The 22,704-nt window shown below is 40.8% G+C and overlaps 1 protein-coding gene across 1 annotated transcript in view; it reads left to right on the top strand.

Annotated features, from left to right (window-relative positions):
• The first annotated feature begins 8,238 nt into the window (after nucleotides 1-8,238).
• HMCN1 (hemicentin 1) overlaps nucleotides 8,239-22,704 on the top strand; it is a 269,695-nt gene continuing 255,229 nt past the window's right edge. Inside the window, exon 1 of the mRNA XM_063298423.1 lies at nucleotides 8,239-8,656. Within this exon, the coding sequence (XP_063154493.1) occupies nucleotides 8,359-8,656 (298 nt within the window). The 5' untranslated portion in view covers nucleotides 8,239-8,358. The remainder of the gene's footprint in view (nucleotides 8,657-22,704) is intronic.

Raw genomic sequence — 22,704 nt, 5'->3', positions numbered from 1 at the left:
AATGTTCTGAGTAGACCACAGGATGGCAATGGTCTGGTAAAAATAATAATATAAAATTCATCTCAGAGTCTCAGTAAAGGGACATCATCACCAGAAAATGTTAAAGAGAAAACAAAGATTAGATTCTCCAGAACATGCCTGAAGTATGACTCAATCTTGACATTAAAAACTCAATTTCTTAAATTATACAGAGAATTAAAGAATCTTAGATTTAGCAAAGGCACAGTCAAAACTTAAACTCCTTGCTGCTATCTACTGTTATCTACTGTTATCTGCTGTTATCTTCTACAGTATTATCTGTTTGTTGTTTATTCGTTCAGTCACTTCCGACTCTTCATGACTTCATGAATCAGCCCACGCCAGAGCTTCCTATCGGCTGTTGTCACCCCCAGCTTCTCCAAGGTTGAATCCGTCATCTCTAGAATATCATCCATCCATCTTGCCCTTGGTCAGCCCCTCTTCCTTTTGCCTTCCACTCTCCCTAGCATCGGCATCTTCTCCATGGTGTCCTGTCTTCTCATTATGTGGCCAAAGTACTTCAGCTTTGCCTTTAATATCATTCCCTCAAGTGAGCAGTCTGGCTTTATTTCCTGGAGTATGGGCTGGTTTGATCTTCTTGCAGTCCAAGGCACTCTCAGAATTTTCCTCCAACACCACAGTTCAAAAACATCTATCTTCCTTCTCTCAGCCTTCCCTATGGTCCAGCTCTTGCAGCCGTATGTTACTACTGGGAACACCATTGCTTTAACTATGCAGACCTTTGCTGTCAGTGTGATGTCTCTGCTCTTAACTATTTTATTGAGATTTGTCATTGCTCTCCTCCCAAGAATTAAACATCTTCTGATTTCCTGAGTGCAGTCAGCATCTGCGGTAATCTTTGTGCCTAGTAATACAAAGTCTGTCACTGCCTCTACTTTTTCTCCCTCTACTTGCCAGTTATCAATCAACCTGGTTGCCATAATCTTGGTTTTTTTGAGGTTTAACTGCAACCCAGCTCTTGCACTTTCTTCTTTCACCTTCATCATAAGGCTCCTCAGTTCCTCCTCGCTTTCAGCCATCGAAGTGGTATCATCTGCATATCTGAGATAGTTAATGTTTCTTCCAGTGATTATAACCCCTGCCTTGGATTCATCAAGCCCAGCACATCACATGATGTGTTCTGCGTACAAGTTGAATAGGTAGGGTGAGAGTATACAGCCCTGCCGTACTCCTTTCCCAATCTTAAACCAGTCTGTTGTTCCGTGGTCTGTTCTTACTGTTCCTACTTGGTCGTTATACAGATTCCTCAGGAGGCAGACAAGATGACTTGGTATCCCCATACCGCTAAGAACTTGCCACATTTGTTGTGGTCCACACAGTCAACGGCTTTAGAATAGTCAATAAAACAGAAATAGATGTTTTTCTGAAACTCCCTGGCTTTTTCCATGATCCAGCGGATATTGGCAATTTGGTCCCTAGTTCCTCTGCCTTTTCTAAACCCAGCTTGTACATCTGGCAATTCTCGCTCCATGAACTGCTGGTGTCTCCCTTGCAGGATCTTGAGCATTACCTTACTGGCATGTGAAATGAGTGCCACTGTTTGATAGTTTGAACATTCTTTAGTGTTTCCCTTTTTTGGTATGGGGACATACAGTAAGTTGATTTTTTCCCAATCTGATGGCCATTCCTGTGTTTTCCAAATATGCTGGCATATGGCATGCATTTCTATTACCTACTACTGCAGAAATAAAGACTCTTTAAACAGATGTTTCTTCCGTTTTTCAGTTCACTTGGACTTTTTCACAGATTCCTGGAGATGGTGCACTCCACTTGTTTTTCAGTCTATATCCAGCAACTTCTGCTTCATTTTAGAAGGAGAAAAGCTCTTTTTTATCCCCAGGAGGGGCTGGGTGGCTCCCTCAGTCTTTGTGTGACAAACCACATCTCTCCTTCCTAAAGATATTGAGACTAACACTATAGTCTGCCTGAGAGAATGTATATTGGGAATGTCTGAGTTCTGCCTAAGGGAGTAACATTCACAGCAATATAATTAAGTTATCATTAAAACTTCCACTTGGATCCACTGGTCATTCATCAAAGGGATGAACTGCTGCATAACTATGTACTGTAAATATTTATATCCCGCTAATAACATTTAATGAGCTCTCAAGGATTTGCATGTATTTTGTAAAATGTAATATAAAAATGCAAACCAATTTCAAAATTAGAACGATGACATTTGGGGCAATGTAGGTACTTCTTTTACAGTACATGTGGCAATATTTCCCCAAGGTTTTCAGCTGTAATCACAATGACATTAATGTAAAACTTATGTGTTAAAGAAAAGGGGGAGTGGAAAACAGTAAAAATAAATCCATGTGATTTTGGGGCCCTGCAGGGCAGAATATTTTGCACCAGAAAAGTCTTAATTTTTCTTTTTACAGCATCCATACATGTATACAAGGATGTAGAAACGGGCTTGTTCTAATGGAGGTTCATCAATTCCAGTGCAATGTTGTTTTGCTCCTATTCTAATACTGAAATGTTCTGGCTGCCAAAATAGCCTTTGGCATTCTGAGCCCCTTGCTTCAGCAAACTGTAGAAGGGAATTACTGTTCTTCCAAACTGCAGGAAAGGGTGATTCAAGACCTACAAACACAGCATTGAAAAGATCCCCCAAGAGTCGAATAGTTCAACTTCCTTGTATTGAGGCAAAATGCACTACACCTAAACCACCCCAACAGATGTTTATCAAATCCCTGAAACACTGCTGGAATTTCCCTGATTTCCTTATGCGTCTTCCCTTCCTGCCTCTGATTTCTTCACTGTTCTCGTGTTAGATGTTTTAATGTTTTCTCTAAATGTATATCACACAGAGAAAGGAGGTACCAGAGAAGGAGAAGGAGACATTGATATTCATATGCCACCCTCCACCATGATTATAGAGCTAAGAGTATTCTTGGTGAAAGAGAATTTGGGATGAGAATGTCCCTCTTTTACTTAACACAAGGGAACTGGGCACTGGCTAATCAGGTGTTTGTTAATAAGTAGCAGCAGTGTATCCTGGAAGTAGAACAGTGTGGAATGTCAGGATCACGCCCACCATTAGGGAGAGTGAGATGGCTGAAAATTATTGGTGTCACAAAAGGAAATATCTTACTGGGTTCTCTTTGTGATGTTTTATTGCCAGAGATGGACAGAGCTAATTATGTGATTTACTACCTTCACTACCAGAATTATCGATAGGCTTTGGTTACTATGCCCTGTGAATAGGTGGATGTGTGCCATGGGCTACTCTGCCTCAGATGACAAAGTGTCTGGGGTTAGCCCTATCAGGTACCTCCATGATTGGTCAATGATAATAGAGTTGTCAGGGATGTGGGAGGAAGGTATATCAGTGCTGTCATGCCCTTTTCAGTTTCTGATGAAAGAATGGCCTTTTTGTGACACTGCACCACCTGGGAGAGATTGGGCTGTTTAACTAGGATAGGAGAGAGAAAAGATTGGCTGCTCTGATGGGACTATTCTTCTCCCCTTTATTTCTCTGCTTATCTGAGAATGCCAGCATGTGAGTGCTACCATCATACAAAGACTTCAACACACATATAAATCCAGACAGATGCAGAAGAAGAGCCTGGTCATTAAAGAAGGTGTGAGAGAAAGCTCAGTTGTTTAAGGGACGGGAAATTGCTTGAATTTCTGTGGTTGCAAATATGCAAGAATACGTGCTGAGATGACCTCACCACAACAGAGGCTTTGTGGGAAAGGCACACTCTTGGATAAATCCTGCTGGGTAGTGCACGTCATTGAAGGAAACATTCAGCATCCCTGCACTTCTTTCTGTGTAGATCTTCATTCATTGTTTTACTTGGAGTTACTTCCAGCCTTCTGCACTTGTGTTCACTCTTTTGTACAGACATTTTAGCCTGCATTGACCACCTGAATGATGAAATAATTTAAGTCCAGTTTTGGCTCATCTGAAGGATTTAATCCAGCAGAGAGAGACTTGGACCAGGCATGCTATTTCTCAACATTGGCCAAAGAGCACCTGGAGCTTTTTGTTCTATTACCTAAGTTTTATTATCACAGAATGAAGGATTATCCTTTGGACTCTGATTTACTAAAAGCCTGATATTTCTGTAGGTAGCTAAACTTCGGAAAGAAGGGGACCAAAACTTTGAATCCAGAGGCATACACAAAATTGGGAGCCTTCATTCTACAGGTTTTTGAGCATTTCAGTGAATGTCAGCTGAACTATACAGATTGACAGATGAAGCTAGTTTTTGATGGTTGGGACTTTATTGCACACATTTTGCATTGCTCTGGCTAAACCCTTGCTTCTCATGATGCCCTTGGTGAAAAGGGAGGTGAATAGAATGCAAACATCTGCTTTTTATAAGCCAGTCCAAGGCTTCAAAACCTGAACTGAAAAATCATGATTAATTTTCCAGTCACAATGTGATGAAGCCTTGATTGCTGGGTCTAATTACATTCCCTCCCTCCCCCCTCTAATATTGTGACAATACCCAGTGGAAATAGTACAGCTCTGTTGCCACATCCATAAATAAATAAATACTGTACAGCTCTGTTGCCACATCCATAAATTTGCCACAAGCCATAAATACAGCTCTGTTGCCATATCCATAATTTGATGAGAAAACAATAGTCTGACTTCTGAATTTAGCTTTGAAACATGAAAGAAGGTTTGTTTGTTTGTTTGTTTATTTTTCAAATTTCTATCACTGCCCATCTCTCCCGAAAAGGGGACTTTTTTGTCCCCTTTTGTTGCATTGTTGCATTAACAATGAATGGCTCTTAAAGCAAGCAAGGAACATTTGTCCCACGGCTCTGGAGCTTGCTTTCAGAATGCTCAGAGAGGTACTCCAGGACACTGGTGTGCAAATATTTTCCAAATTTGCTACATATCAAGTTGAGAATAACAGCCTGTACCACCCTCGTGCTCACAATAAGATATGCTGAGTTCCTTCCTTGCCTCTCTGGCCTACTGGGATTTGGTGTGGGCAGCACTTAGCACTGAAGGGCACAAGGAGAAGAAAGAGTATGTAAAAGCCATAGCAGAGGCTTCTATCAATCCTCTTTGCTGTTTATGGGAGCCCCATGCTCAGGGAGATCCAGTGCATGTGGAGAATAAATGCCATTCCCATATAGAATCAGCATATCATATGGTTGTTCTCCAAGCCTGAATTATACTGAGAGGAAAAGGGATTGGAAGGGAGAGCCTTTTGTTTTAGTAACATATCCAACCCTACCATTAGACCAAGTGAGGCAAATGTCTCAAGCAGAAAATGCTGGAGGGCGATGGTGCACTGGTGGTAGCAGTTTACCTTTTCCTCCTGAATTTCCTGGCTCTTCTCCTCTGCTGGATGATAGAGATGGGTATGCTAATAACCTGTTTTGAGTCCCCTAAAGTAATCTGCTGGCTTAGGCCAACAATGAATATTGAAATAAGAGTCAGCTGCCAGTCTGGCTAGCTTGCGTCTGAATATAAATAGGAAGAGGTGTCACCCGCTTTTGCCTCCTGTGGCAAAATGTCTTGGACCAACCCACTTGTAATAATGGCAAACTACATGCAAAAACTGATCTAGGAAGCCTAAGTGGAAGACATCAGATCCTGCCTGCTGGATGCCACTCTTTCTGAAAAGCTGCTATAGAGTCTGAGAGCCCCATATAGTGATATAGCTAAAATTATACAAAGTTAAACCCTTTGCATCTGAATGGGAATTTTAAGCACACATCTAACCGAGTAGGTTAAAGTCATGAGGACTTCACCATGTCAGTTGGGCTAAACTGTGCTCTATGGTTCTATAAGTGTTCATGGAGATGCCTGCATCACCACACATTCTACTGCACATCTGCTTACCACTTGACAGGATGAAACCAGCACTGTGTAGGCATTCTCTCTTGTGTGATTAACCAAGTGAAGGAGAGTGGGGCATGCTATCAAAGCTTGCCTCCTTCAACCTACCATTTGAACTTCTCCATGAATTGGAGGGTAAGCATCTGAAGTGGAGGGACTCTTCCTCTTCTGAGAGTGGCTTGTATAATCAGGAGTCTCCTTGCTGCAGAAGGCCAAAAATGATGAGAAGGGACTGTATTGGAGTGGGAAGGACTTGCCAGTACACCCTCACATTCTCTTGCACACTGAGAGAGAGAGACAATGATGCCTGGGGACAGGTGGGGCAAATATCCTTAAATTCATCTAGATTATCTATAGCCTTTATTAGGCGTTCTCTTTCCAGTAGCATTTGTGTGTGGCTGTGTGTGGGTGGCTTTCAAAATCAGCAGGATGGCAGATGGAATGTCACAGTGCAAGCCCTGCCTCTTTTGAATGCGCATGTGATGACACATGGAAGAAAGGAGTGGATTTTGCATTGTGACATTCCAGCTATCAGTGTGATCTTGTTGATTCTGAACTCCCCCACCTGCCCACCCATGCTCCTGGAAAGAGAATGTCTGAAGGGCTACAGATAACCTAGATCGGTGTTTCTTAAAGTGTGGTCCTAGGACCCCCAGGGGTCCCCCATGACCCTCTCAGGAGCCCTTGAAATCAAAATTATTTGCTAGCCTATGTTGAAAAATAATACAGTATTAAAATCCCATCAAACAATTGTAAGAAGCATAGTGGCAGTGAATGCATCAATTTTAATTTTTAATATGGTAAATATCAGTAAAATATAACCCATACAAACAAATGCTCTTCTGGGGTCTTCCATAATTTTTAAAAGTGGGAAGGGGTCCTGAGAGAAAAAAGAGACACTGACCTAAATGAAATTAAGGATATCCAGGGTAGTTTGATTAGCTACATGATCAGTGTTGATCAATGTAAGATATACCCACTTTACACCTTGTTCTTCTTTATGAGCTTCCAGATATTATTTGGCAAGAGAGGATGGGCCTGTGGGCAAGGCAACATATCTGACAATCCATTATTGCATGCAGAATAGGAGTATTTGTCCACTGCCTCTTAATGAAGGCAGAGCTGATTGTTTTTGGGTAATCTCAGATCACAATCTTCTTTTCTGAAAATTCAGCAAACAAGGTAGTAGGACAAAGAAAATCACATTCTAGAAGAATCTGAGGTCAGATCTGAGACCTTGGGCAAACAAGCTTTCCATGGCTCCACGGATACCTCACCCAGGCGATCCAATGCACTCATGGCCAGCCTTCACTTAATTCAGGCCTGAAGATGCTTCTGTGTGTTTTACTGTATGGAACCTCAGCCTCCACTGTGGGTAGCAAGTGACTGGGCATTTCATACTGCTTTTGTGTGGACAAGTTCATACACAAAGAAGCAACTTCTTGTGTGTGTGTGAGTGTGTGCAAGTGTGCATGTGAATGATTGAAGAATGCCAGGTCCAAACGGATGTTTTGTAGCATGTTGAGTCTGCCCCTCTGAATTTATGTTCAGCAATTGTAAGAAATGCGTGGAATATCTTGGGCCCACAAAATTTTGCCTGGCTGAGGCAACATGATGGAAGGCAGCTGTGGCCTCTGATCTTGGCTGCAATTACTTTTCCTCAGGAATATCAGAATACGTTCAGTGAGGGAAAGCCGTATGCCTTTTGGAGTGTGAGTTCTCTGCAGAGGCAGTTCTGCCTGGCAGAGCTCAAATTACTTGGAGCCAAGGGAGCTAGCCATGCAAATGGCTAAGAGCAGACCCCTTGCTGTAAGTCTATTTAAACATTCTTCACAGAAGAAAAAAATAGTGCCTCCTTCCTCCTGCAGATACTTCCTCCAAAAGAGTGACAAGTGTGCCGTGTTTTATGAATCTGCTTATGAAAGTGGCTTGCCTTGAGTGACTTTATGGCACTCTAGGGACCCCAAATACCATTTTTAACAGATCACCCGAAAAGAGCGCCTCAAAGGCAAAGGTGGGGAAGTGGGCTTGGCCAATGAGAGGGCGAGTTGTTCTCAGCATCCGCTCCTCCTTGTCTCTGCAGCAGCAGCCACTGCAGCCACTGGCTCTCAACAGCAGCCGAAGTTTGGAGAACTCGGGTCTCTTGCCAAAGAATCCAGAGGTGGCAACAGAAGTAGCAGCAGCTGCATGGGGGATATGAATGGGACTCGTTCTCTCTTGGCTCAGGGCTCAGTTTCCCCTTACAGACTGAGGCAGGGGAAGGGAAGAAGAACCAGCAATTTGCACAAGCAAAAGTAGCTGCGTTTCTCTGCTTCTCCTGAATCTCTGGAAAGCAAAGTTCTTGGGGGGGGGAAAGGGGAGGGGACAGGGTGGACGTCTGCTCTTGCTTTGAAAAAGGATTGATCCAATGCATTCCTTACAACCAGTCTGGATCCTTTGTGATGCTTGAGGTGGGAAGCTGAGCACATTGCTGAGGTACCAGAGAAAAAGGGGGAAAAGCCATGGATTTCCATGACCAGGTCCCCCTGCGGGCACTGGGATTCTGCACATTGTTCTTTTTTGTTCTCCTTGTTTTGCCTACCTGTGCCCAAGATGCAGTGGTAGAACTTGAGCCTCAACCCACCATGGAAGAAATCCCACAAGGAGCATCTACCTTGGCTTTTGTGTTTGATGTGACTGGTTCAATGTATGATGACTTAGTTCAGGTCATTGAAGGTGCCTCCAAAATTTTGGAGACTTCTTTGAAGAGACCCAAGAGGCCACTTTACAACTTTGCACTGGTTCCCTTCCATGATCCAGGTAAGGAAGTATTTTCAAGTGCTCTAAAATGGGGAATTACTTAGAAAGACATGCCTGTACAGATAGTTGGGGATTTTTAAAGGATTATTTTAATAACACAGGCTTGTGGAGGGCTATTAAAATTAGTTGCAGTGTGTGTGTGTGTGTGTCTGTGTGTGTGTGTGTGAGAGAGAGATATATATAACACAGTAAAAGGTGCATGGGTGTACAAGAACAGGTTCTCTTGAAATAGTGATGGATTGGATGTGATCCCATTATTACAAAAGTAGAGACAGCACAGAATTACTTTCTTTCATAAAAGGCTGATTGGAAAGAGACTCTCCCAGAGGAGACTTCAAGGGACTTCATTAAATAAATGAATGTACTTCCTGCAACATATTAATGTGCCAAAATAGGTACGTTGTTTGGAAATTATCCCTAGATTTACATAGTTTTTTTTTTGCTGGATTAAATTATGAATTGAAAACAGGGTTTATGACTCCAGCACATGGCATTATTAACTGTAAATGATGTCTGTGGAAAACATATGGTATTCCTAAACATCAGTGGTGACACAGATTCTATTCAGTATAAAAACATGCAATGTCATGTATCGATGTTTTATCAATGTTTTAGAAGTTTTATTTTAAATGAAATACTTTTCCTTTTTGGAGCCCTTCCCTCAGAATAATAACCACAAATCATCTAAAGCAGCCTTCACTCACCTGGTATCTCCCAAACTGGGGGTTTACAACTCCCATCATCCTTAGCCAGCACAACTAATGCCCATGGGAATTGTAGTCATCTGGAAGGCTCCAGGTTGGAAAAGGCAGGATACCTTTTATATATCCTCCAAAGGCATGACTTTTAACACTCCCCTGCTGAAACTCATTGTACTTCCCATGGAAAGTTCTTGGGATCTTGATACAATCAAATTTTATGGCTGGTGCTTCAGCTTTGTTTCTTCTCCTCACTGTCCTTCCTTATACACTCTGCTGTCCATGTATTCTTCCTGTTTCCTCTCCCACTCCGTAGCATCTGTTTTCTATCTCCTTCTTTGGACTTTCTCTTCTTTTGTCAAACATCTTTGGATGATCCTTAAAAGAAAGAGAAACCAGACTGCCCTAGGCTGGGGCACATGACAATCAAGGTACAGAAATCACTTCAAACTAAACACCCAGAAATATCTTTAAAAATCTGAACTTCCAGCTACTTCTTTCACCTGAGCTATTCCAGAATGAAGTCATGTGGAATTTGCTTTTGTTGCGGGAATGATAAAAGTTACTGGTTCGCAGCCATGACTGTATTTGCTCTTTAAGGAAAAGATAGCAATTTAATGGAAAAATTCTTAATATTAATATAAGACAACAGAGATGCATTCTTAAAGCCATTTTTCACCAGATGGCCTAGGTTTCCCCCCCAGAACAAGAGAACATTTTCTTTCTTTTGTTTTTCGTTTTGTTCATGTGAAGCACCAACATATTTGAGAGAAACTGCCACTGCAGTGCAGTGCTTACCAGCAGAGGGCCTGAAGGTCTAACACTGGAGTCCCATCGTGCTATTTCAGATAACACTTTTCATGCAACTGCATTTCTTCCGGATTGCCAGGGAATTGGATGGTGTTGAACTGATTCACCATCAGTTACTTTGAACTGGGTAACTGACAGTGTTTAGGTGAGGTTGCCAGATCCTCAGTGTAGGTGCTGAAACACAATTAAACACAATTTAATACACACATGCTAACTACAAGCTAAGTTGTGTGGTGTGATGAAGATTTTTCAAAACAATAGTTATTGTGAGAAAAATAACTATCTTACAGGATGACTTGACCAACTTTTAATATTATTTTAAAGAAAGATCTGGTAAGTGGCTAGCTGTTATCTAAGGACAAAGACATTCCTTTTAAGATGTTCAAGTTCTTAAAATGTGCCAGCAAAGGAAGAATTTACATCACAACCAACATTTAAAGAGTAAAGGTAACTCCTTCCTCCTCCAGCTCTTCTTTAAAAAAAAAAATCAGAGAGAAGCTGTTGAGTGCCAATCACAGTGTGTACCAGGTTTTTTTTTGTCAATATTGTCTGATCATAGTTTCCTGGAAATAAATAACAGCTGCATTGCTGGGACTAGGAACTAGACAATAAAGGAAAAGGGACCCTTCCTAGACATAAATTGTGGGTGCAAAAGAGATGCTTTACAAGCATGTTAGCACAAATGAAGTTCCTTTCTTCTGAGCATTAAAACAGCCATGGCCTTTGGTGGGCTTGCACAAGTGCTTCAAAAACTGACTCTGATTGTTAGTGTATGTGTGTGCACCAACAGACAATATTTTACTTGGACTGCTTCTTGTGGTGACTATAGAAGATCTGAATGCCTGAATTTAGCAAGAGCTGGTCTCAGAGGGAGAAAATCTGACATATCCTGGATCCACATTCTAGCAATGGGGTGGAGTTTTTGATGCCGGGTATTGTAATGCTCCTCTCACATGATATCCCAAGTGCCAAAAGTTAACAATAAAGTAAGAACACATTTTTTAAAAATGGTGTGAGATTTGGCTAATCTTACTGGGCACTTATAGTTGAAATTGAAGTTTTCACTGGAAAATTAATGGATTTTCATGCAAGAGCACTGGAATTTCATGAAATTTGGCTGTAGTTAGAACATAAAAGCAGGGGGAGAGAAGCATGCAGATCTATCCACTAGTACTTTCCCCAGGTCCTGTAGAAACAGAAGACGCAAGAATAGAAGAATTTAGTGTGTGTAGCTGATGCAAAAATGTGAACTGAGGAATTTGTTGGAGCCAGGACAGAGGTAGTTGGGGAAAGACCCTAGAGGTCAACTCTTAAGCCTTTTTCAGTCAAGGGTTTGGAATTGGCAAGCAGGCAGTGTTTTGGTTTTGAAGGAGACATATTCATGAGGGAAAATATTGGGAACACATGTTTATTGAGCTCAAATGATGAAAGGCTGGTTGTTGAAAGAAGGCTTTGGTGTTACTTGAGCCTTCTCGGCATGCTCTGATAATTGGCAATACTTGTTAGGAGACTCAGCGTAGGCTGGGATTCTGCACATTCTCCTTTTAATTTGGGTTGACTCCTTCTAAGATTTGGTCTCAGAGGAAGTTGCATTGTACTCCTGGGTTTGCAAGCCAATGTAAAGTTGACAGCTGGTGGCAGTGGCTAGAATTTCCTGTTTGGAATTATTGTTTAATCAGGTTGATTATAGTTTCTTCTTTAAACTGATTAGATATTGGTTCATTGCTTGCCCAGGATCTAGATTTGTAACTGGAGAAAACCTCTAGTGCTTGGTCTCTTTAAAGAGGGTTAAAGAAGAAGGAACAGTGTTGTGGTGATTCTCCTGCCTCTGTTGCTGGGTTTAATCAGTGTTAGCAGGGGAGAGAGAAGGGGGAAAGACAGATCAACATGTGGGGTACATCAGGGCTCAGTGCTGTCACATCTTCTGTTTAACATTTATATGAGGCCACTGGGTGAGGTCATTGGGGTCAAATATCTTTGGTATGTTGATGATACCCAGCTGTACATTTTAACCTTAGGCCAATCAGGTGATGCTGTCCAGGTCTTGTCCCAGTGTTTGGAGGCTGTGGGGTTCTGAATGGGAAGGAAGATGGTTAAGCTCAACCCTCATAAGACAGAGTGGCTATTTGGGCTACCCATAGCTGGAGGCACTCCATCTTTAGTTCTGAATGGTAATGCACTGTCCCCTTCGAGACTGATGCACAATTTGGAGGTCTTCTTGGATTCACAGCTCACAGCTATGGCCAGAAAGGCCTTTGCATAGATACAGTTGTCCCCATATGTGGACTGGGAGGTCCTTAAGACAAATGCACATGCTTTGGTCACTCGCATTTGGACTAATGCAATACAGTGTAAATGGGGCTGCCCTTGAGGACCACTCAGAAGCTGCAGCTGGCCCAGAGCACAGTGGTATGGCTAGTTATGGGCATGCTGTGGTATTCTCATGTAACACCTTTGCTCTGTGAACTTCATTGTTTACCAGTGACTTCTGGGTGAAATTCAAGATGATGGTTATCATCTATAAAGCCCTCCGTGGCATAGTGTCTGGTTACTTAAGTGGGTGGTTACCTAACTTCCATAGTCACTGCTGATTCTATATGATCTGGCAGAGTCAGCATGCTCCAAGTTTCATTGATCAAGCAATGCCATCTGATGGGATCTAGGAAGCAGGCCTTCTCTGTTGGAGTGCCTGCCCTTTGCAATGACATTCTCCCAAGTGATTTGTATGGTTCCCACCCTGACCTTATTTAGATGAGCCCCTAAAACCTGGCTTTTTTCTCAGACCTGGGGCTAAAATGGATGGTGGGCCCCTTGTGGGTTGTCTGAGCTGTGAGATGGTGGTTGTTTTTTTCTGGAAGTTTCTTTTTGTATTCTGTGGATTGCATTGTTTTAAATGTCATGTACTGTACGCCACTCAAAGTTGTAATGGAATTGGACAGCCTATAAATTTAAATAAATAAATAAAATGCTATTTTATTGTAAGCATTTGTATGTTGCCTAAATATTACACCAGGGAACTGACAACGGCTAGTGTCATGAGTACTGATGGCGAGCAGGAGGGGGCCTCTATCCAGGGGGGAAAACGCATGCGTAGTACTGAGGAGTTAAGCAGTCATTCAAAGAGACACAGATCAGACCCGCCTTAACTTCTGGGGTTTATCTGTCTGGATTTTTCTCACGCTTCTTCAGTTTGTTAGGATTCTGTCTTATGTAGCAGTAATAAACACTAGAGACCTACTCCTCGTCTCAGCGTGATTCCTGACTGTTAGGACAGCTAGTCTCCATATGGCTCCTCAGCACCCTATTTGTGTACTTTTCAGCATCCCCCAGAGGGGAAATTTGACCATTTTTTAAAGAGGATTTATCAGGAGTAAATTAAGGCACAAGAGAAGACCTCCTAAACCCCCAAATTGTGTGGCTATTTTCTAGTTATTGGAGGAGTTAAGACAGTGTTTCTCAACCTTGGCAACTTTAAGACATGTGCACTTCAACTCCTGGGGAATTCTGGGAGTTGAAGTCGACACGTCTTAAAGTTGCCAAGGTTGAGAAACGCTGGGTTAAGAGGCAGAAAAGAAAAGCAGCCTAATGAGTTAGCAACACTGAGTCCTTACTATATCTTCTTATAACACACCCTGCAGATGTGTTGTACAAGTTCTAATAGCCAGACCGGTTGAGAGTTCTGGGAACTGTAGTTCAATACATCTGGAGGGAGAATTTGCTGTAATGTAAGAATGCAGTTGTAACAGAGAGGCATTTTTCGTGTGCTCTTTCAGTTAATGGCTTAAATGTTGGCTGCTTTGCTAAATCAATTTTTAAACCAACTACCACTTTAAGAGTACTTTAAAGTGATTATATCTCTTTAAACTAGTGCTGGCATTCTTCCAAGAAGTCCTTGAAAAGCTGAACTAAGATAAAGGAATGTGGTTAAGGTGGCTATTTCCTCAATATTAGATAAGGTTTCACCAAAAAGAGGACAGAAGAGGGTAGAGTTGTGTAAAGTTTGCATATGCTAATTTTTATGTATGGTTTATATACCAATTCAGTTTAGAATTACCAGTTTTAAGAGAAATAGAATATCTCTCATTAGAGTTGAGAAGGCCCCTTATGGCTCTTTATCTTTTATATGGACAACCCTAAGCATCCTTTCAGAATATTCCTTCAGATATACCACATAGCTGACCCCACCAATGCTGAAGTGTGGTATGAAATCTTCCTTTTGGACATGAATATTCCTAAAATTTTGAAAAAGCTAGGGCCCTGCATCAGAGCCAAGTCAAGTTCAAAGGTTCCTAGAAGAAGTTAGCCTTCATGAGTGCCCAAATGCTCACCTCCTTCATTCCAGACTTGTGTTCTTGTTCCATAAGAGTACTAAGAACTGGATAATAGAGGAGAAGGAGAAGAAATAAGAGATGACACTGAATTTGCTTGTTTTAGAAAGCTGAGTAATGGATTGCCTCTTCTCTACTACCTGACCTGTATCATTTCTTCCTGACACTCCACTGTGTGCTAGGAAAGGAAGGGGTAGAGGGGAGAGGAACTAAGGAACTCAGAGAGTAGTGAGTTAGTAGTGCTTCTCTTCAACTACCATGGTTTCCATCATCCCTATCCACTTGCTCAGTGTAGTGCAGGCACTTGCTGGAAGTGATGTCACCTCTCATGAGCTCTCCCAAGGCTTTGGGACCCTGGTAGGGTCAGCCCTACCTCTTCTTTAACTAGGTGGTTTAAGCTAATTCTGTATATTCCTTGGACATATAAGGACGATGAAGATGATTTCATTAAATTTATGATCTTTTATAGCCATCTGGATTTCTTTTTTATTTTTTTATTTTATATTGTATTGTATTCTATTGTATGTTTTATTATTATGATGGTTTTAATGTTTTAATGGATTAATTTATTGTAAACCGCTCAGAGCCCCTCCTCAGGCGGTAGTACAAATTTGAGATATAAATAAATAAATAAATAAATAAATAAATAATAGCTGCCCACTCCAATAGATTCTGGCTACAAAAATCTAACACTAAGATAAATCAATTAAAAATATAAATAAAACAAAACAGCCCAGACTAAAAACAGCCATTAAAACAGCACAACAGTCCCCCCCTCACCTGCCACAACATATTAACCTCAGGCATGGGATGAAAGCTAGCTTTTAAGGACTTTTTAGAACCCCAGGGGAATGGGTGCCATCTGTATCTGTGGGGGGATGCTGTTCTAGAGGGTGGGGGCCACAGCACAGAAGGCACACTTCCTCAATTCCACAAGATACCAACATTTAGTAGAAGGGAACTGGAGTGCACCCACTCTGCCCGAATGTACCAGGTGGGCAAAAACAATGGAAGAGAGGTGGTCCCTCAGATAACCAGGCCCTATGCCATGAAGGGCTTTAAAGATAACAACCAGCACCTTGAATTGCACCTGGAACCCAACTGGTAGCCAATGTAGCTTGTGTAGCAGTGGTGACACCTGGGCACAATAAGAAGCACCCATTACTGCTTGCACAACTGCATTTTGAACCAGATGTACCTCTAGATGGTCTTTAAAGGCAGCCCATGTACAGTGTATGAGGATTCTTACAGGAATGAATTTGATAATTTGAATTAATTTTTTAAAGCTAGCTTGATGCTTGCATGCAATTGTTCCCCAAATATACACTGCTCAGGGGAGATGGGATATAGACATTATGAGTGATTTGTATTCTAGTTTCACACAGAGTTTTGAAAGTAATTTAACATGGGAAACATGAAGGAAAAATAAAGTTTCTCCTTGTTTAAGAAAGCTCTTCTTAAAACCACATTTTTAAGCATCTTATGCAGGCAACATTTGCAATTGGCTCTGTGCTTTAAAAAATGGAAAGTCAATAGTCTGAACTGGCACTCCTACCTTGGCCTCCATTCCAGCTTCCTTCCTTATATTTATTTATTATTTAAAGATATGTTCTGCCAGTTGGTCAACAAAGGCTGTAATGGCAGCTCACTTGTGTTCATATTTTCCATCTGTTTTGACTCAGCATCTCCCCAAATTCGGGAGTTCCAGAATGCAAATGAGTGAATTTATGCAAAGGAAACATTGTTATATTTTCAAAACTTCCTGTCAGGGCCGCATTTGAATTTTCTTAATTGCAAAGTTGGACATTAACTCAGAATATCCTCCCCTGTACAGAATAAAGGTAGATTTATCTATAATAATTTTAGCTACTGTATGGATTTTTAAAAAATAATTATTTTTATTTTAGTGTATTCAAACCTGTGCACAGAGGGGAAAAAATCCAGTATTTTAACCATTTAAAAACTCTGAATGAAGAGAACAAAAACCTTTAACTGAGAGAATGTGTCTGCGCTTTACATTCTGTCTTTTAAATACTATAATATTTAGATGCATATTTCTTTGGAATACTAAATGAATTGCTCTCAGATCAGTGGGACTTATTTCTTAAGTTAATTTGAACTGAGTGATGGGAAAACAGGCATTATTTTGCTTTTCCTATAAAGAAAGAAACTTGAGGATGGTTTGGATATTGCCTAAGGCAAGGTAGAAAAGGATTTCTAAAAATATGGCCTTAATTTTACAAGCCATGGTGGTAGTGCAATTTTCTGATCTACCAAATTAACCATGTTTTATTTAATGGACGAGACATATCTGGGCTTAATAATTTTTTAAAAAGACCAGTCTTTGTAAGCATGATTGCACAATTGTACTAAACCAGGGTTAGCAGTAATCATTACTACTAAGGCAAATGATATAGGAAACCATCACCAGGCATTCTTACTTTCCTTGTCATCCTCTTGGTAGGGAGATGATCAGCATTTTTTATGCTGGCACTTCTTCAGCGGCATCCACAGGGTTGTGCATGTGAAAAAGTTAAGGTGATGGCCATTACGTGATCAAGGCCCTGACTCTTTTTTACATTCATTTTCCCCTGTTCTTCCTTTGGCATTTCTTTAAAAAAGATAGGTATAGGTATAGGTATAGGTATAGGTATAGGTATAGGTATAGGTATAGGTATAGGTATAGGTATAGGTATAGGTATAGATAGGTAAGTGAACCTATTACAAAACCTACATTTAAGGCATCCTTTCTTTATCAAGAAGAGAGCCAGCCTGGTGTAGTGGTTAAAGCATCAGGTTAGAAACCAGGAGTCTCAGAGTTCTAGTCCCACCTTAGGCATGAAGCCAGGCTAGAGACCTTGGGCCAGTCATTCTGTCTGAGCCCTAGGAAAGAGGCAATGCAAACCACTTTTGAAATCTTGCCAAGAAAACTGGAGGGACTTGTCCAGGCAGTCACCAGGAGTCAACACTGACTAGAAGGTGTGTGTGTGTGTGTGTGTGTATGTGTATACATACACAAACACACTTTGCCAAAAGTTTAGGCTGGTAGAGGAACCAAGCTTGTGAATCTAGCCATATTGCATTTCTATTTTAATTACAGGAATAACTTAGGATACACAAACTTTATGGCCAATTGTGTCCTTTTTCTATCCTTTTTTGGTAGTGCATAGATGGGACTACATAGACTTTTATTCTTACCCAAAAAAGAAGTTAGATACAATGCACTGTGCACTCTTTAATAATGTAATGCAATAAGCAATATAATGTAATAAATAGTAAAAATAGCCTTTAAATGGACTGGTGTGATGGAGGAGATTCTGTGTTTGTATTTGAATCACTTGTGTGACCTGGGCTCTATGTGTAAAAAGTGCCTCATCTGGGCTGCAGAAATCAGATGACCACTGGAAGACAGCAGAGTTCAGAGTCTTTGCTGACATCATATGGATTTGTGCAGCCCAGGTATGGTATCCCCAGTTGCAAGGAAAGTAAAGACTGGGCTAGAATAACGTGGAGCCTTAGATTCTAGGCTAAAAAACTGCTTGAACTCAAACTTTTTCTCTCCCCATCCCCAGTTCTTGCTTCTGCCTGGGGGAGAAGAAGATCTGCAACTGGAATGCAGTCATATTGTTTAAATTAGTATCAGGCATAGAAAGGGCTTACATTAGTGTGGGAGCACAGAGAGGGTTAAATGTAAGCAGGAAGCCCATTGGAATTTTAAGGCCTAGGCCACTAGTTAGTTTTCATGAGCTGTAGTGTCTCAAGGGAAGCTGAATATCACTGAAACATTTCCTGCATTCTCTTAGGCTGCACAATGGCATGCTGAAAATTGTTTTTGCTAAAGAACTCTTCTTTTTTTCACAGTTAGCTAGGTTGTAATATAGCTCTTTGGATTGGCCCAATTGTTTCACTAGTAATTTTTGGAAAAGAAGAAAGAAAAAAGTCATTTGGGGAGAATGACACATTTTCTTGTTTTGCAATTTCAAATGAAGAGAGCTAAAAAAGTTGCTTCGTTCACAGGCAGATAATGGCTTTTAAAAAAACATTTCTCATATCCATGTTCTTACCTCAGTTTATCTCACTTGGTTAGCTGATTCTTGATGATCCATGTTGGTTGGATTCCTCCTAAAAGATTTGGGTTTTGAAAAGGATGGGAACATTCTTACCTATGGTAATCCACAACTACTATTTCAAAAGCAGTGTTTCACAATAGGGGAGTGCATTAGAATTACCTTTCTTCCAAGTCATTAAAGCAGCTATGTCTTTTCCCAGGCTTTTGTGGCTGCTTCATAAGCTGCTCCTGGCTGTCTCCATATGGGTGTGGATGTACAGTTTACAGTGAAGCAAACTACTTTAAAGATTTTAATTACACAAAGGAAGGCGTTTCATAGGTGGTCTTTTGAACAAAATACCTCTTTTGAAGAAATTGCATAGTCAGAGTACATATCTGATATTGCCATAATCATCCATTAATGAATCTGTATATGTGAGCCAACTTTCAGTTTGTTTATGATTATGGAGGCATTTTACTACATAGCTTGGTTGACATCATTACTGTGCTTTCAGATAGTTAAATTAAACGGCATGGTTAGGATCCAGTTAAATTTAAATGGTAAGGTTAGAATCCCATTAAATTAAATGTTAAGGTAAGTCCTTTGGTATCAAAAGAAATCAGAGCTGGGAATGCCTCTTGAAATATTTGCTTGATACTTTGCCCAATGGATTCCCGTTTGCCTTTGAACACGTTTGCCAAGTCCTTCGATTTTAGATGGTGAATCATGTTTAATTTCCTTTGCTTTTCCCTCTAACTTTGCCTGACAGAAGTGGCACCATAGCTGATCTTGCTTTTGTTCCTCCAGTGATAGAATTAAAACATTTGTGCATGTTTACTGGATTCCATCCAGATGTTTGAATTTTAGAATCAAATATTAAAATACATGTTTGAAATATAATCCAGAAAAGATGTGGCATTTATTTTTTTATTTATTAGCTTTATAATACTGGCCCTCTCCCCCAGTGGGGGACTCTGGGTGGTTATATGATTTTAATGACCTCTTATCACTCATTTTATGTACTAAAACAAGGGATGTCTACATTGCTCTGTCCCCAGGCCAGGAGAATTGGGGCACAGGCTTTTTTTTTTTTGGATTTGGAAGCAATGATGACACAATATGAGTATTTAAGCCTTTATTCCAAGGCAGTATAGGAAATAGCATAATAACATAACATGAGACAGCAATCAAAGAATATACAGGAATACTGAGGATATAACCCAAGACTGTAATCAAAGAATATTAACAAAAGACAGTGATTTGAAATATTCAAGAATACCGAAGACTATAATAAGACAAAGGAAGAAATACATTTCACCCCTTCTGCCAGTCAGAGAACCCAGATCAGTGACAATGGAGGGACCCTTTCAAAGCCAGCAAATGTGCAGCACCCTCCTAGTTATTCCCTCCCATGGGGGGTGGTGTTGACTAGCTTATATAGGCTCTGAACCATAATTAAAAACCACATCTGCTTTTCTATGGTCTCATCTCACTGGATTTTACCAAGGGCAAGGACTAGTGTCTTACCTTGGAATGACTTGCCCTTCTTACAAGAGTGAGACCATCAGGATTCAAGACTGAGGAGTCCTGACAGGAGTGAGACCATCAAGGCTGAGGAGTCTTTGTTGCACCAAGCTGAGACGAGGCCATCTCAAAATTAAAGAGTATTCTGTTTCTCAAGGTTAATTAGATTGAAAATGATAAAGATCATCGTACTCTACACAGATGCCCTACAAAGTATAGGGCAAAGGGCAAAACAAATTATAACCAAATATGATCCTTTAGTCACTAAAATAAATGCCTGCTTAATCTCCACTACAATACTGAACCATTACATAAAAATATAAAATCATATAGAGTTCTATGTACTATGTACCTAAGGAAAAGGGGTACACACCACTATTCAATTCTTCCTTGCCAATCTTCTGGTAATACCATATGTCCTGACTAAGGGCAAAGTACCATGCTGCGACAGTGAGTTGGTCTCTAGTGTTTATTGAATGCTCTAGTAGTAGGAAAATCCTACCAAACTGAAAGAGTGTGGGAAACCCACACAGATAAACCCAAAACTCAAGATGGGTCTGCTCTGAGTTTCTTAGAAGGACAGTTCAAAGCCTCTAAACTACGCATGCATTTTCCCCCCTGGATAGGGGCTGCCTCCTGCTCACCATCAGTACTCATGACATCATCCACACTACAGGATATTACCTTTCAAATCTTACATATATGCCCATCAGTTTATTCCCTTTCAAGGTAAAGAATATTAGGCAAATCACAGAAGACAAGTAAGTAGTAGCGAGCAAAAGAAATAAAGGTCATAAATAAATAAAATAAATAAAGGGAAATCTAACAAATTCTACTTTACACCACCATACACGATACCTCTCCATACAGTTCAATCACTGCAAAACATCCTGTCTTCCATCATGTCCATACAGCTTCATACACTGCCTTCTGTTGTTTAATCTCAGCAATCTCCTTAACTCCATCAAAATCTCTTATTATTGGTCTTCCCCTTCTTCTCAGCTCATTCACTCTTCCTTCTTTATTATTTATTCTTTAGTGATTTAATCATTCATTTTCTCTCTCCTTGACCAACCACCTCAGTGTCTGGTCATTCAGTTTGCATGTAGTCATTCATGACCCATTCTTTGTTGCTCCTACGTCTCCATGTTTTATCACACATATTCCTTAAAGTTACCTATAAGGCAAATCTCAGAACCTCAGAAAGAAAAAGGAGCTTCCAAAACATGGCAGAAGATAATGGGCAGAAGGAATAACCTTGAGGAACAAGAGGAAGACCTGCAACGAAGACAACTGTCTGACAAAAGAAATCAGGCCAGAATTGTAACCTGAGAAAGCGTCTCAGACGTGACCCTCCCTAGTTCTCACGAAGATAATGGGGGAGGGGGGAGGAAGCGCATTCAGACTTGCAAGATTCCTTTAGTATAACCTTATAATGAAAGTAATATTAGCATAATAGCTTTGGTTTCCTAGTCAGGTCTACCTTGAAGGGCTGACACAGACAAGGACTTGCCTTGTCTATTAAGCAAGATGTCCGTCCATCTCTTACGGAGTCTGTGAGAAAAAGACTGACTCTGCCTAATCTGTTTGCTAATGCATGAAGTAAAGGTAAAGGTAAAGGTTTCCCTTGACGTAAAGTCCAGTCGAGTCCGACTCTAGGGGGCGGTGCTCATCTCCGTTTCAAAGCCTTGGAGCCGGCGTTGTCCATAGGACACTTCCGGGTCATGTGGCCAGCATGACTCACGGAACGCTGTTACCTTCCCGCCGAAGCGGTACCAATTAATCTACTCACATTTGCATGTTTTCGAACTGCTTGGTGTGCAGAAGCTGGGACGAGCAACGGGAGCTCACCCCGCCGCGCGGTTTCGAACCGCCGACCTTCTGATCGACAGCTCAGCGGTTTAACCCGCAGCGCCACCGCGTCCCCATACAATGCATGAAGGCTAGAGTTTATTTACCTAGTTTTCAAGATTCTGAATCCTAACTCTTTTTCCTAATGTTAAATCTGAATTGTGAGATTCTGTGTGAATCTAGCTTCTTTACATTTCTTTTTTTTTCTGAAATGCCCAAGTGGGTACAAAGATTTTCTTATACATACAGGCCCTTCCACTTCCTTTAAAATTCGCTCCTCACAACAGACCTTATCCTGCTCACTACCTTTCCCTCAGACTTTGCCTGCCTTAAAATTTCTCAGTTTTCTCATCTTTAGCAAACATTTTACCAAGATACAAACATTCATCTACTTACTTTGTGGGGTTTTTTTGCCATTTATATGTAACTTGTAATTCACTCTTATTTCCCCTTTGCACTGTCAAACAAAACTGCTTTGGTTTTTGATCCATAGTCCTCACTGAGTCATATCATTTATCTAACATTTGGATTCTCATCCAACAATGTGGCACTTTCTGCATGTAAAAACACACACATTCATGCCTCTGATTAACATACCTCTAATATCACCACAAGCTAGGCTGACCATATGTACCGTTTTGAATGGGACAGTCCCATTTTTTTAACATTTCCCAACTGTCCCATCAGTTTAATATAAATATCAAATTTTGTCCTGTTTTTTTTTTTAAAAACGTTGGAGCTGTTATTGGGAAAAGCAGGAAAAAACTGAAATTGAAATTGAAAAGGAG

This window comes from Candoia aspera, chromosome 3 (genome assembly GCF_035149785.1).
Source record: "Candoia aspera isolate rCanAsp1 chromosome 3, rCanAsp1.hap2, whole genome shotgun sequence".
Classification (NCBI taxonomy): domain Eukaryota; kingdom Metazoa; phylum Chordata; class Lepidosauria; order Squamata; family Boidae; genus Candoia; species Candoia aspera.
The sequence above is the reverse complement of the archived record's forward strand: the minus strand, read 5'-3'. Positions and strand labels throughout refer to the sequence as shown.